Source organism: Pempheris klunzingeri, chromosome 8 (assembly GCF_042242105.1).
Source record: "Pempheris klunzingeri isolate RE-2024b chromosome 8, fPemKlu1.hap1, whole genome shotgun sequence".
NCBI classification, from domain to species: Eukaryota; Metazoa; Chordata; class Actinopteri; order Acropomatiformes; family Pempheridae; genus Pempheris; species Pempheris klunzingeri.
In genome coordinates this window covers 11,941,020-11,957,859 of record NC_092019.1, presented here as the reverse complement: position 1 = coordinate 11,957,859, position 16,840 = coordinate 11,941,020, and the positions used below count along the sequence as shown (strand labels likewise).

The window sequence follows — 16,840 nt, the reverse complement described above, 5'->3', positions numbered from 1 at the left end:
ATTACATACACAACATGACAGAGGAGCTGCTTAATTTCCTGCATGACATCATATTTTTTTTGTCAGTTTCATAAAGATGATTAAACTGAACATACAGAGTTCAGTTTGGGTGAACGGTCTCTGTGAGATGTGTTTTTATGCATACCACAGACTATTTAATCTACATGTCTCCTCAATGTGTTTTTAGTGCGCTGCTGAGTCACGTGTGAAGTAAATCAAAGCGTTTGAGCTCCAGGGATTGGAGTGTATTTGATCAGTGTTTCTCCAAAGGAAACCTAGACAAATAACTTGAATAATTCCACATGGCTAAAATAGCATTTCCTTCAGTACAAACATTGTTTTTTTCAGGTCGTTAAACATTGGCCTCCAGTCTGTAGGCATGCATCTCCACAGCACACTATTACTGGCTTATGGTGTATGTGACGTCTGCTGAAAGGAATTTTAATCACTGTTGATCTGTCCATTTTGTTGGATACAAAATGGAAATGTCAGCTTAATGGCCTATACAACCAGTGAACTAAAAAATTGCAGATGTTGCTGCAGGGATTGTTTGGAGACAGTTTGGATTCAATTGGGGGTTCATCTCAGGCTCTGGTTAAGTTCAGGGAGAGGTGAAAGGTCCTCAAAAAAGTGGCTGGGTGTCAGCATAGGATTATTTGCCCAGGACCACACACTGGAGGTGCAGGGAAGAGGTGCGTGTGGTAAATGCCATTGTCAAAGTCTCCCTGCCACTCTTTCTATTTCCCCCTCTAACCTGTCTCTTTACCCTGCTTTCTGTCATGCTCATGTCAACAGTCTACTTTACTTCCTCTGCAGATCAAATTGAGTGCTCTTCATAATTTCAATTTTCTCTCCAATTGGCAGTCAGGCAGTGGGTTTTAACAGCGTGGGAGGCCACCGCAAATCTCTCACTTGGGGTTTATTTGCTGTACGCCACCATACATGAGCTGAGACACACCGAGACAGAGGCAGATGTGTCTTATGGTGGGTGGCGGTGGATAGACACAATATGGAACTTCCACTAATAAAACACACACTATGGAAACATCTCAGGATGCCTTTCAAGAGGATGTCAGAGTCTTTATATTTCTGCCAGGGTAGACAAAACGACCTGATGGTCTGAAGTGAGTGAGAATTACTGAAAGGTGTTGATTCAACACTAGTGTTTGTAATGTATTAAGAGGATAATGATGATTAAGATGTAATGTATTAAGATGGTAAGATGCCCTTCATATGTCCATATGTTTAGCTGTTGGCAGTTTCTTGTGCAGATTTGAATCTACGTAAGTCAAGAAATATCTAAAAAGATATTTTTGAATATATTTTGAATATGTATTCTCATGAGGAACTTCTAAGAATGGGAAAAAATTCACATACATCAGGGCTAGATTAATAAATCAGCTAACTCTTCACACACTTATCATTATTGTTATTGGCACCAATGGCCACAGGCTAACAAATGAAACTCAATCTCTCTCTGCTCCTCTGACAGGACACCCTGCTGAGTGTTCACAGTTTGTCATAGTTTGCATCCACAGACGGATTGCATCTGTTCCACAGTGAGGTTTGTTTGAACTTCTTCTTGGTTGAAGAAGTGACCACATGACTGCCACTTGGAGGAGATCTCACAGGAAAACAAACTCAACTTTTCAAATTTATGGCCACATCTTCACAGGTTTTATTTTTAGCAGTGAACAGAGAGCACCGAAAAACAGGACAAACCCGGGGAGGTCTGACTGGAAAGACGGAGCATAAACATTTCATCCTGGAGAATCAGATCACAGCTTGAATTTTGCTTTTTGGCTAATATTTCTATTAAAATGAACAGTTATCACTGAATTTTTCATGGCCTGTTAATCAATTTATACAAGACGTTTATGGAATAACTTTCAAATATGTGTCATCTAAAGTTTGTTGTTAATTGCTTGTATCAAATAAATTCAATTCTTACTTTATATACTTACTTATCTCACCTAATTAAAAACTTTAGCAGAATAACATGATGTCTCCTCTGCCAGATGGTTTGCATCATTACGCACTTTATTCAGTTCCCCAGTACTGGTTTGTTTGTTTAGGGCTATGACAGTGGATCTGCAGTGTTTGTCAACCACAGGAGACCATGTGATTTGTACAGAAAAGGGACGTTAAGAGAGTTAGGAGACTTGCGTCACACTTAACAAAAGGACCATGACCACACATTTTGCATTATTTACCCAACAGCATTGTAAATACAGGTTCCTTTTATGCAGATACCAGTTGTAAGTGCTGATGTGCTGTGTGACGTACATATGCACTTTATGATCGCTAGTGTTGTTGGCACCCTTGGCCTTCACTCTCTTCTTAGTTATTACTTCTTCCTTGGAGCACAATGTAACATTTTGTTCTGCAAGATTTGGCTTCTCATTTATCAAAAATATGATCAGATATCAGAAATACAATAAAACAGTATTGTAATGTTAAATTCGATATATTGTTTGCTGCTACAAAACATTTGAAACAGCAGTATAATATGAGTGGAATCTCTCTGTGAAGCGTCTCAATTTATCAGATCACAAGATCCATTGTAATCCATAGCGAGAAAAGTGAATTTGGGGCAATTTCAAAGTAAATGAAATGATGACAAATCTCTTGAAGCTTCTCAAACAACATCAGTAGATTTAAGAGCAGCAGTTGTTGGAAGAAGGTTTGTTGTGGACTTTCACATCTGTCTACATACTGCATGTTATTTTCTCTTGAATTAGGACAAAAGATCATTTAAATTGTTGGCACAAATCTGAATGAGTTCTTGTGCCAAAACATATATTTTTCCTCTGACTGACCTTCTGTTGTAAAGGTCACTGAGGTGCTCAGCTGAAACCATGGCAACCAGTGACCTGGGAAATCCATACATTGTGAATTATGTTTACAATTCAGCTTATAGGTCCCGTGAACTGCATCACCGCTGGCGTTTTGGGAATGGGAATGTTAGGTTTCACCTAGGAGAGGGACAGAAACGTAACCTTAAAGAAGGGCAGAGGGAAACTTTTAAGGGTTACAATTTACAGCACTTTTCTTATTTGTTGTTTACTTAGAGAGAATGCTCTGGAGCCAGAGAAGAAAAGAAGAAAAAGAAAGAAAAGACATGGAAAAAGGTACCTGGGGGTCAGTCGTCTGTCCCTGTGAGGAGCCTGGTGCCAATGGCCTTAAATTTAACTACTCATTGTTGCAGACAAGTGCACCAGCTTCATGCAGTAAAGCAGCTGTTCTGTCACAATGGTTGTAAGATGTTAAGCTAAAGTAAGTGTTATCAGGACAGGTAAAAAACAAAACAAAACACCTACCCAATGTACCTACCTACCTACCCAAGTGTAAAGAAAAATAAACCAAAAACCAAAAATATTTTAATGACAGGTATGAGCACAACAAGTTCACACTCACTTAAAATTCCAAGGTACCACAGTTTATTCCATTTTTTTTAAATGATATTTTTAACCACAAGTGCAAAAAAACAGGCTTTCATTTGTTCTGCTGGGATTTTCAGTGGAGAGAATTCACTCACTATAATTAGCTTTGTTTGTTTTAATTTAATCGTATTGTATTTCCTATATTATCAATTGTAATCAACAATTGAATTCAATAACTGCAATGCATCAGTCTGACTACTAGAGGGCAGCATTACGCAATGTGAACCTTAAATGATGCTCTTTATGGAAGGGAGGGGTTTTTATGAGCTCTCTTTCTCTCTCTTACACACACTCACACACACACACACACACACACACACACAAACACACACACACACACACACACACACACACAATTAGTTTAACAGATGCACCCTTAATATTAAAAGGGCCTCCAGCAAACACACCAATATTAGATCAACAGGTGTTACATTAGGGGTCTGTTCAGGTCAGGTGTTGATTATTATCCTTCAGTGTTCCTTCAGCAGTTTACAATATTCCAACTTGTGTCTCACGATAGAGTTCAGTGTATTAATCTCACCAGGTTCAGGTGCAAAATCTCACACAAAAATGTGCCTAGTTTTATCTTTTGTTTGTTCAATATCATTGTCAGCTAAATGGTTCATTCATCAACAACACACCAGGAGCAGTCAGGGGTGTTTCTGTTTGAAGAATAGTTGCAGAGTAATAGCAAACAGAGAGATTTAACAAGACATATTAGCAAAAATACATTAACATGAAATTTGAAAAGATAGTCATCAACAACATTTTTGACATATATGGATGACATGTGGACTAGACAGGGAGTTGAATCCAACTATAATGTAGTTAGGTTAAGCTGTAGTTAGGTTTTCCATAACCTACCAGGCTCCAACGACTCCTCAGGCTGCTTTTATTTTTCTAGCTTAAGACCTTAAATTAGGCCACAATGCAAACAAATTTAAGAGAATTAACTAAGACACTGCAACTTTGACTCAGAAAGAATTCACACTCTAAAGGTCGTCTGACAACCACTCCTAGACTAAGTAGGCTACCAGTGAACACAAAATTAGGAGTTATATACTGATGTCCTTTACAAAAGGTTATACACAGTGTGCTCTTTTGTTTGGCCATGGCTTACCCCTTAATTTATCATGGTTTTGCATCATTTGTGTTGTGTTCCAGCTAAACCTACAACAGATCATTCACTACAGTTATAAAGCCCCAGGTGAAGCAATTGTTAACATGACAGCAATGGAGCGCTACTGAATAAAACATTACTTAATAATTTTACACACCCCTAACTGGCTGATAATGTGTTCAGGAGCTCGGAGCAATACGGCTTCAGGGCGGTTTTACTGTGACGCTACATCACTACTGCATGAATGTAAACAGTTTTGTAGAAAATTACAACTGGCTGGTACTGTAGAAGAGATTATTGCAAATGGATAGAAGGGAATTAAAGACAAAGTAAATATGTTTTTTTCAATTGTAAGAAAATGCTCTGTTGATTCTACATTTATTAGAGTGCTTCAACTCTGATGATGAGAAATATCAGACGGCATTATATTGAAACTCCTTGTAACTGTTAAACATGCAGTGTTAATGAAGCCTGTGGGGAGTAAAGCTTTCAGCCTAAATGGGAAACTGTTTGTTTTGTAGCAGCTGTGTAGCAGCTGCTCTGCCCATACAAATACACGCAATCATAAGCCCTTCACTGTACAGCACAGTATACACATGCAAACACTCACGAAAGTGTCCTATTTTCTGTATATAAACACACTGTGTAAATTCTCTTTTTTATGTCTGTAATTGTGCCTCTCTGTTTGATGGGAGAACAAACACACATACACAAATACTATCTTTGTGAGGACCCTCAGTCCAATAATGCATTCTCTAAACCTTTCCCTAACCTTAACCGAAAGCTATTTCTAACTTCCGTCTTAACCCTCAAACAGCCCTTTGAATTTGTGAGGACCAACCAAAATGTCCTCACTCTGCAAGTGAACTGTGTGCTGGTCCTCACTATGTTAAAGTACAAGAACACACACACACACACATCAAGCCAGTCAAACCCAACACTACAGCTTTGTGCAGACTCTAAGGGCAATCGGGTGTTCTGAGGCAGAGTGAAGCTTTTAGGTAAGCGCCATTAGCTCCCTTTTAGTGGCCGGAAGGGTTTCCATCTACTTAACCATGTTTGTTTTCATTCTCTGGCTTCTACTTAACAAACAAGGACTCGCCCTGTCAGCTAGTTGCATCTCACAGTTGCAACAAAAGTGTTGCAGTGACTTGTGTTACAGTGCACCCGGTGGAGATGAAACTGCTCACTTCAAATGTTTAGGCCTAAGGTCACGTCTACAATATCACGTTTGTATGACCAGGAGCATTTTCTTCTCTTTGAGATGTTTATGCATTTTTTGAATTAATCTATTGGAATGTTTATTCAGTAAAGTCAGTATACTCTCCCTCTTTGCTGGTGACTCATCACTCTCCTGAAAAATCATTTGTTTAAATAAGTTTGAAGAGGATATTTGATGTGTCATTTTTATTAATTTTCTTGCATTCAACCAAACACCATGTGCAGCGTGATAAAGATGAGTAAATATGCTTTTTGACAATGTATCCAAAAGACACCAATAAAGGTTATGCAGGTTTTAGTTTGGGATCATTTACAAAATTATTCAGAATTTCTACAGAACATCTGCTCTTCTGTAATGGATGATACCGTAGATATAAGTTACACTTACAATAAGTAAATAGTAATTTGTAATTACATTTCATTTCTAAGATTTTTAAATAGCACAATTATGATTAGTGGTACAAAATGAATATTTTAGGAATAACACTAATACTTCCTTCTACTTTATGTACATTTCTATGATCTCATCAGATCAAAATGTGAAGTAAGCAAGTTAAACATGTTAATTAAGTTTCAATCCTGTTTGATACATTTAAGAGTTTAATTTCTATAATTTAAAAAACACTACAATGTTTCATTACAGTACCAAACAAGAGGAAAGAAAAAATCATATGATCAACTGCCATCATCTTTTTATTTACTCAACAGTGTGTTATATTAAAGTTACAACATGCCGTACTTCAATTGTCTGCAGAGAAACATGCAAATGGCCAAATAATGGCCAATGTATTCGCAACAATCTAAAGAAAACTATGCTAACAGCTTCACCGACTAACAAACTGATAAATACATTACAAATTTGACAGCACAGATGTTTTAGCCAAAAAAACAGTCACATCTCACATTTTTCTTTTAGCCTTCAGCATGCGCAAGAAGCACTGCCATTTCAAGTCACAGACGATGTACAGTCGTATAATTTGTTTTTCATCACACAGCACTGAATTGTGTTTCTATCATATTCAGGATCAAGCAACTCCTTAAAAATATTGACCTTAAATCACCCAGTAATCAGACTGATTTGGAACATACAAACAACACTCTGACATTACTGACAACAAGATTCAGTGTTTCATAATATCACAAAACCCGGCAACTAATCTTTAGGTTTGACTCCCAGACACAGGGCAAGCTCATTTCTCTGGATCTTTCCGTCCTTGTTGACGTCGCAGTGACGCAGCAGAACTGCTCGCAGCTTGTCCAGCTCAAGACTGGTGAGATTGGGCTGTAGAAGACAGAGGAGGGGGGAAGGGAGAGTGGAGAGCCAAGACACTGTAAATGTGCAGCACACCTTTAATTAAGTTGTTTCTGTCAGCTTTAGTTAAATATCAACACAGTGCTGGCATTTGACAGATCTAAACCCATCAAACTCAATTAACATCTGCTTTTTCAATAAATCAACTTACTGGGAGACAAGGTCTGCACTTAATAAACCCTCAGGCAGACAGACCCTTGTTTCATCAATGTCAAAATCGCAGGAAATGCCCATCATGATTTCCCAGAATAGTATCTTCAGCGTTTTTGTATAAGACTATCACTCCAACATTCAGTTCACAACAATATGACACAGAGAAGCAGTGAATCCTTACATTTGGTACGATTAGGTCAGAGAATCGATCACATTTCTAATTGTTTCAGTTGTATAAAGTTGTTCATGACAGGTTCTCAAAAGTGTTTGCAGGAAAGGCAGGATACGAGTGCGAGCCACAGCAGTTCAGCGAGGTGTGTTCCCAGCCCAATATCTGAATGTCAAAAGGCATGTTGGCAGCACGCATGTTGGTTTCTTACCCTGACCAGCCCCATCATGTCTTTGACAAAGCCATCCACTTCAGGACCCTCCAGCGCTCCTGTCTTACTCTGAACAGGAAAGAAACAAAAAGAGAGAACAAGAAAGAATAAAGGTGACCAAAACAAAGACACAAAATGTTCACGAAGTCATTCATTAGTCTTCCTTTAGTGGGCATGTTCTTGTTTTTGTGTAGAATGACTTTATATCCAAGCTAATTGCCTGAGAAACCAAAATTGACTGACAGCCAACAATGACACTTACTTACAAATCTTCTCCAAAGTGAGTGCAGGCAGAATAAAAAGGTTTCTAATGAGCCATTAGTTCATTCACCACTTGACATCATAGACAAGGTCATAAATGTGATTTTAGTTGGAGAAAGGGAACAGGGAAAGCTTATCAGTGACTCCTGATAGGAATTACTGACTCCTATCTGGAACTGCTCTGTGAATGAGCCTGACAGAGTTAACTCACCATCTCAGAGAGTGACTTGACAACATAATGGGTGCTTTATCTTATTGTGTTTCATTACAGAAGTAAGGGAGATAATTGGAATCACTGTTGCTGTGCCTCCTCTTCTGCACAACGCCACACATTATGCAAATTTGAGAGTGTTATTGGGAATGGAAAATGTTACATCTGCCTCAACTGGAAAAATATCGATTGGTAAAATAAGAATTACTCTCATTGTGTTATCGATGAATGCTGTGCTTTGACATTAAATAAAAAGACACCCTGTGTCACATTCTGATGAAAGTGACCACTACGACCACAGGCAGTAGTACCTGTTATACACTCAGCTGTTGGGCAGCTTTACCAGGGATACCAGAGGGCTGGTTTATTTCCTGCAGGCTAACTGACCATTCACACCTGCAACCTTTTGGTCAGAGGAGGTTATTCCTTCAACCAAAATGCCTAAAATCCACATTCTACCAGCAGGGCATGCCAGTAATTAGCTTTGATATGATGAAATTATGAAATAGCAGTCATCATCTATGTCCTAACTGATATATTACTGTACTTACAACATCATAATGGGCAAAGATCTTGTCAAAGTCTCTCTTTCTCTCCCCTTTACTGCAGGCCTTGGGAAAAGAAGAGAGGAGTTGTTAAAAATCAAGAATATGGGGGGAAGACTAATTAGATAAAATTACAGACGGTGATTTATTGAACTGTTGCAACATGATTTACCTTTGTATTTTCATTTAAAGAACAAGATACATACAACAATAGACTTACATCCATCTGAAACTGGAGGAGGAAATTCTCTTCTAAAGCCAAGATTCTAATTGAGAAAGAAAATCAAATTTTACTAGAATAGAAGTTCAAAGAAAAAGACACGTACATTTGTATTGTGTAATACAGATACAATCACAGTTGACAGTCATCTTTATCCTACTGTTTGAAAAGTACCTGGCCAAGTCGTTCAAATCCAAACAGCCATCCTTGTTTTTGTCAAAGATTTTCATCTGCAAGAAAAAGGGGATTTACTGGGGATTTAACTTCAGCCACTCTCTCCGTCTTCTGTGTTGCTGTAGTTATCTCCTCACGTCACCTGTGACCCCACAGCCAACTCATCATTCGATCTGACTTTGTGCACGACCCAATCTCCTCCAGACTGAAATCTATACACTCGTAGGAATGGGCTGAGACTCTGCGTTAGTCAGACGGTTTATAACTACACAGGCTGCCTTCTGTGTCACCCTGTCTGCAGCAGCAGCACACAAAACCTCAAAAGAATAATATCACAAGTGAAAAGTCCATCTGACCAACTGTTGTTTCATAATGTTTTCAGGACAGGTGTTGCACACACTTTGTTTTCAGCCTAAATGTAAGTATCAAGTATGGTTACCTAACTACAGCCAGACATACACTACAGATGATTAAGTTTTACTGAGGCATATGTGTTTCTCTGTCTCTTTCTGTATGTGTGTGTGTGTGTGTGAGTGAACTGTTTCACTACCATTGTGTCTGTGTACTCCTCCAGCTTATCAGATGACACTTCCTTGTGATGCTGTTGAAACAGGTCTTTCAGGAAAGCCTAAAAGACAAACGTTCATCACATTTTTAGACAAGAAAAAAAAACAATCAAATCCAAAAGGGGATAGAAAACAATTCACTAACAACAAACGACACCTAATTACTGCACATTGCATTATGAAGTGAGGAAGAGTGGATTCCAAAAGAAGAGGCTGTGACAATAAATATCAAATGAATTACTTAATTCTATTGGTATTTATCTTGAACATCATAATTTGACAACACAGTATTTTCAGAATCGGCCAAAAGTGTCTATACTAAAGAAAAAGATGTTGTCAAGGGCTGAAAAAGGTCAAACATCTCTGGAAGTAGTGGCTGAGGGTTACAGTCATTCTCTGTCAATGCCACCGCTATTGGATGCTCTTTGAACAGAAAAGAGACATTTTGTTTGTGTTGACAGCCTTACCTTGAGCTCCTGTGCTGATATGTAGCCGCTGCAGTCGACATCATACTTCCTCCATATCTACAGTGGCCAGGAAAGGGCAAATGCTTACTAGTGTCGAGTGGTTAGCAGTTAGCAGTGCTGTTCTGTTGTGTTTTATAATGTGACATTCATGAGAAGTGGAATTCACTGTAACAGATGAAATTCAGATGGTTAAAACCAACCAACTTGTAATTAGGGTATTTTCTGAGTTAAAAAGAAATGCCATAAGTGTTTTCACCACTGCTTAGACGAAGAATCAAAATGTGGACTGGTCCCAGTCATGTTAAAACTGATGTGGGGATGTGAGGTTGTTGAACTACTTCCTCCTACATGTGTTGCAACACAATACAGCAGTCTACTCTGTTGTTCAGTCTGGTTTTACCAGATTACTATTGGGCAGGAACAAGTTTATGTGTTGCATGTTACTTGCCATTATCATTAACTTAGAGTTTATCTAATGCTCCAGCTCCTAGTTTGAGTTGTATGTTCAAAATCTATTGAAATAAAGCTGGAATTATTATTATTGGTGTTAAAACATAATAATCTGTTACTCTGGTTCTTTACCTGTTGTATGTTGATCTATTATATGACATACTTTTGGGTTTCATAAAATATTCACTAACAGATGAACGTTGCAGTTTCTCCAGATATGTCTTAAACCATCAGGATAACAATTATTGGTGGTAGCACTCATCTCATGTTGTCTTGTCTCATCTCATAGTAATGTTTAGTGCAGTCTGTGACCTTACCTTCATGAAGTCAACACTGTTGTCCAGAGGAGCTTCTCTGCGGAAAATTAACAGGAAGTGCTCATCCTCTGGGAGGATCATGTTGGCCAACTGGAAAACAAGTCAGAGGTCGGAGCAGAGTCCAATGACTACATAGTGATGTTCTGTGAAGGTTTTCATCTTGTTAAGTCTTGTCTGTTTTATTCTTGGAGAGAATCACCAGTTTAAACAAGTCTGGTAATGCAATCTTGTTCAGATCTGAGGTCCGTTTTTATTAGATCTTTTCCTGCAGAGTTAATGGATCCAATGAAACAATTGACAATGAGGCCTGTGGATTATCCTGACAAAAAGAGACTTTGCTGTTGAGCTTTTAAAATATATATATTTTTTTATTTCCATTCATCTTTATTGTATTAAGGTGGCAGCAGAAGTGTCAACCACATATATCTTAAGCTCTACAAACTAAAACTACCTGCATGGCTTGAGGGATAAGTAAGATTTTATGTTTCATACTGTACGCCAGCTCCTCCTGGCTCCTCTCCAGTTCATGTTGCTCTTCTCTTGCCTGTCCTTCTTTAATAGTATCAGGCCTCCATTAGCAGATTAAACTGGTCCCTCATCATCAATCCCATAAAAATACAAGATGATACTGCGGCCATTAGGATCACGAAGCTGGAGAGTATTTCAAAGTCAGAACAAGCGCAATGCACCAACAGTGACGCCAACTCCAGAAGTGCGAGCTGTTCAAAAAAGAAACGCAGATCAACATAAAGTCTTTTCTGTATGTTTTCAGACATGCATCAGTTGAATAGTATTTATTTTAACATTTCCATTACAATTGACCAAAGTTTGATGTCTGCAAATTGCTTGTTTTGTCACACCAGAAGTGCAAAACTCAAAGAAAAGTTTTCCAAGAGTCACTCTTGGGAAAAAAAGGCATTCGGATAGCAGCTTCAATCTCCAGACCTCTATCAATTATCAGCTTATCAATATAGAAGGTTGCTGGCAAGAAGGTAGAGACCCTTGCATATTTGCTTGCTTATATTGTATTTGTTTATGTGCAAATATAACAAATCTTGGGATTCGACAATACACAAAACAAAGTGCAAATGCATTTTTCTACTCTGACAGTGAGTGAACACCAGTCATATCTTACTGTACTAGAAGAGGAATTTCATGCAGGAAATCACACAGGAAACTGTGGCTTTCTGATAGATTTGCAAACTTCCTTCCTAATGTCCAGAGCAGAGGAAGCACTACATGCAGGAACTGCTTTACTTGAAACGGTCGGTAGATACATATTTAGCGTCTCTACTTTATATATTGTTTATTTATTAAGATCCTACAGCTAGTCTTCCTGGGCTCCACCTTTAAAAATACATTTAACATATACATTGAACATTTCAGTCAACACAATTGGCAAATATAAGACAAGATCTTGTAGATAAGATAACATTACAATTGTAGGAGTACAATTTCAATATGGTATGTAGATGAATAAAAACCCCACTGATGATTCTGTTTCTTTTTGGAGAGTGTACTTTGCAATGTGATTGTATTTTCATTTTGGGCTGGTTTGTTTTTTGGCTTGGGCTCTTTGGCAATAATAACTAAAATCATGAATACAGTGACTCCTCATGCTCTTCATTTAGCTTAGTGATACTTTCCTCCCCCTTAGACCAACTTCTGCCAAGATGGCAGTCAGATCAGCTGGTGTTGTTGCTAATGCATATACTGTAATGTCATTAGCGTAAGTATGTGAGATAAATAATACATAAAAATGGAATATATAAGTGGGCCTGGGCATCTCCCTTGAGGAATTCCACATTTCACAGACACACTGTCTGAGTAATTCTCATTAAAAAGACTAGATAGCTTTCCATCCATGGTCAATAACGTTAAATGTTGCCCTTAAATCTGATTAATAGGTCTGCTCAACAGTTCATTTTGTTGTTCAGATCTCTGTACCGGTCATCTGTCATTTGTACATTTACTTGTACATTTACTACTATTATGCAAAGCCACTATACAAAGAGGTCTGGACACACTGTTCCTGCATCAGCTACAGTAAACCCGTGTCTTCAACAGGCCATTTATTGCAGCGGTATATTGATTTTTTTCAGCTTCATGAGTAAAAGCCAAAGACTTTGGAGTCTGTGGGTGCAATGCATTAAGGGATTGGCTTAATGAATGTTTGGTTTTTTTTTTGGAATGAAAGAAAATGCACTTCATTATTCTGATGAATTGCAGAGGGAAGACTGAGAAGGCGATGTCATCAAAATCTAACTTTAAATTTCTGGGAAACAGCAGCAGCCTGTTTATTTGTCAGTCAAGTTTGATGTAATTAAACTAATTGACACAATTAAAAAGCCATTTGAGAATCAATCTCCCTTGATTACAAACAATTTGTTTGGGATTTTTGAGAGTCCTATTTGACAGTCAAAAATTATCACTAGGTTATTCTCCATTTAGAAGAATTGTTTTACCTTTTCAGAATTATTCACACTATATAGGGTTACATATATAGTGTGTGGTGTATATATACACTAGATAGTTAGATGTTTAATTGGGTAAATGGTTCAATTGTTGCTCTCCTTTGGCTGTCTCTTTACTACAGGGTGGATCAGTGTGACCCTCTGTAGCAAAGGAAATTGGTTTTCTTTCTTCTTGAGATTACATTAATGTCATGGATACACAAGATAAATATAGAGAGGGTGGAGAAGAGAAAGACGATGTAGAATTAAGAGGAAGTTTGCATTACAAGGTTTTCAGTGAGCAGATAGTGACAGAGAGAGTGACAGAGATGGTGTAGATAGAGGAAATTGACCTGTGTAGTGTGATGCTGGATGTTGCTGAACTGCCACAAAAAGTGCACTGTAGAGCAAAACAGATCCATGTTTTCTAATTAATGGTAGATGAAGGGCTCAGTGTATTGAAGTGAATTCCTCTAGGACAACTATTCACAGTGTTTCATCTCCCCTCTTGGCGGCACAAAAAATAAAACACATACAGACACAAATAAACACGTAGAAGGACAAAGGATATGACCGAAGCTGTATCCCACATTTTGTGTCCTTGTCATATTTTGCTATAAAAAAAGTGTAATAATCAGTGCTTCACTTAACTATGGAGTACCCTACTTTTAGCACAGTATGATGGAACAAATGGTCAAGTGAATGAGGGAGACACAGAAATCATGTAGTACCTCCTGAATCTGTAGTTTCCCATCAGCAGTGACATCATAGGCAGACATAAACCTTTGCTTCAGCCTCTGGACTCTCTCATCAGTCACCTTCTCCTGTAGAGATGCAATCGATTAAAGCCCCAAAGCCACTTTTAGAAATTCACAACTTGTATTAAGCTGATCACAGATATGATGATGATATAATATAGGGCAAAATAAAATGGCTTATACAGTAAATTGAAATAAAAATACAACTTATGGCACATTACACTGACAACTTAAAATCAGCACAAAAATACTTGAAAATCGCAGAAAAGAATCATATTGAAGGACACATATTTCACTGGCTGAATCACAGTTATTTTAGGCAATGTCACCATGGCTACTCCTTTGATCTTTCGCTGCTTTCTCAACCCCAGGCTAACTGTTCGTAAAGAGTTTATGTAGCTCACTCTCCTTGCCCTATTCCTTCTCATACACAGAACAGAGAGTGAGATGCATGATTTTCTGACTTGATAATCACATTTTCTTCTCCTATGTAGACCATATTCTGTCTGAACCAGAGCTCAGACTAAACCTTGAAGCAACTGAGGGTGAGAACATTGTCAGCCGTTGAAATATATTTAGCAGCAAACTCTCCATCACGGCACTGTAACTATAGAAACCTGTTGATCTGTGATGCTGAAATCTGAATCATTGTTTTATACTGTGCAGAGCACACAGTCTGTAGACTGCAAGGTGCCAGACCCGTGCTCATTAGAGAAAGACAAGCATTCATCTTCAGCATCACTGTCCTATCAGACGCTCATGTTTGGCGCCAGCTATCTCCTGTTGCTAAGCAGAAGTTTTAACATATTGACACTATGTACACTGCATAACAAACTCATGTATACTCTAGGTTTTGCTAATATCTTAACCTTACAGTGTAACACATGCAAATACAATCATTTGCATATGAGCAATTAATAGCAAATATTGTTGGTTTATGCGCGAGGAATCTTGATTATTACTGGATTTGTTGCACTATAAAGGCACCATTTGTTAAATGTCACAAAATGTTTCATCATCTGAGTAGAATATAATAGAATTACTGCCCTGTGCTTTTGTAGCTGGAGAGAATTGCACAAAACGGTACTTTTCCTGAGGAAATGATGATAAATGATGGACTGCAAACATCAGAGGGACAAAGTGACATGTGGATGGTGGTCTGTTTGTTTTAATATCCCATTAGTATCCAAGGGAGTCCAGTCACACACTCAAGCATACACTAGGAAACTAACTAGTAGTTGTGTGCTCATTTGGTTTTCCTTTATAACTTGTCAGTGAGAGGGCTTCCGGACAAGTAACAGGCTTTTCCTTTGACAATGACCAGACCTCTTTAATTGTGTTGTGTGTAATATCCTTACAGCCACCCCACCCATCCAGATAACTGCACAGAGGCAGCTGTCCACCCAGCAGAGACGTGCTGCAAAGTCCAAACAAAGGTGACTTACCTGTGGACCCAGTCTCTTCATCATGTGGCGAAAAAAGTCATCGAGCTCTTTGCCCTCAATGTAGCCATTATCTGTCAAAAAAAGAAAAAAATCAGTCTTTATGTTGCATGTCCAGTGAAACAAGTGTAAATTTTCCACAAGATGCAAGTACTGAGTGAAAACGTACAATGAAGTCACTCAATGACTCTATCACTTGTATCAATCCCCTTGCAGACATATCTGCATATACTAATCTTGTTGCATTGTGTACAATGTCATGACAATAAAGGCGCTTTCACTTTGACTTGACATGGGATACATAAGACAAATGACTTCTTTCAATACTTTATGTAGAATTTTGCTATATTCAGACAAAAAAGGTATTTTTCAATATTTAACATAAGGATTTAAATCACTTATTGCATCTGAGACTCACAAATTTGTGACCACAAATGAGAACAGTATTTTACTTTGCTGGAATTTTCTCACCATCTGCATCAAAGTGTTGCCAGATCTCCAGAAAACCAGCTGCATCCAGGTTGTCAAAAGCACTGTCCATTTTGATGAAGAAAAGTGAAGGAAGTCGTTAACTTTAACACATGAAAACAGACTGACAAACTGTGATGCACTGTTCAATCCCCTGCTTGGTTGACATATGCTCTTTCCGACGTAAAAACCACACCTCCTCTGTGTGAAAGACAGAGAGAAAGACATGTGAGAGAGAGAGAGAGAGGGTGAGAGAGAGAGAGAGAGAGAGAGAGAGAGAGAGAGAGAGAGAGAGAGACTGTAGTATAGTATTTGCCATCTGGTGGCTGTATGGCTACACTGCAAAGCAGATCTTCAATAAAAGTTGCAAAAAAAAAAAAAAGAGCGCAGAGATTATGAAGCCTGTAAAATTATTTTAATCAATATTAATATTTGCATGAGGAAATGTCCAACACCAGCAGAATGACTCAGTGAAACATATTGATCCGTCACAAAATGGAAGAAATAATGTATCAAGACCGAAAAAGAGCAAACATATCATTTGTATTTATGCATTTTTTTTCTAGCTCAAGGAAAACAGTCATTGTTTTGCATCATCTTTTTTGAATCATAATGAAAGTAACATTAACTTGAGTCCACATAATAACAAATTAATACATACAAATAATTAATAATCTACATTTATGAACATAATGTACATGTGAGAGGAAAAACAACAAAGGATCAAGACATCACCGGCCATGGTTTGCGTTTTTATTCCAAATAAGTTACAAACAAACCCCTAGTATAGTAGTGCACTTAGTACCAAAACAATATAGGATTTGCTGTGTTCACATAGGTGTGTGAATATATCACAGTGTGTATATTACATATATACAC

The 16,840-nt window shown here is 38.0% G+C and overlaps 1 protein-coding gene across 1 annotated transcript; it reads right to left on the bottom strand.

Moving 5' to 3' along the window:
* Positions 1–6,459: 6,459 nt before the first annotated feature.
* Positions 6,460–16,161, bottom strand: LOC139205333 (secretagogin-like). Its single transcript, XM_070835509.1, has 11 exons — positions 15,965–16,161; positions 15,497–15,567; positions 14,025–14,117; positions 10,841–10,930; positions 10,074–10,130; positions 9,591–9,668; positions 9,041–9,096; positions 8,867–8,912; positions 8,653–8,712; positions 7,630–7,698; positions 6,460–7,066 (listed from the first exon to the last, which is right to left on the bottom strand). Exons 1-11 carry the CDS (start codon positions 16,032–16,034, stop codon positions 6,938–6,940), a joined length of 819 nt encoding a protein of 272 aa, XP_070691610.1. The 5' UTR covers positions 16,035–16,161; the 3' UTR covers positions 6,460–6,937.
* Positions 16,162–16,840: the final 679 nt, after the last annotated feature.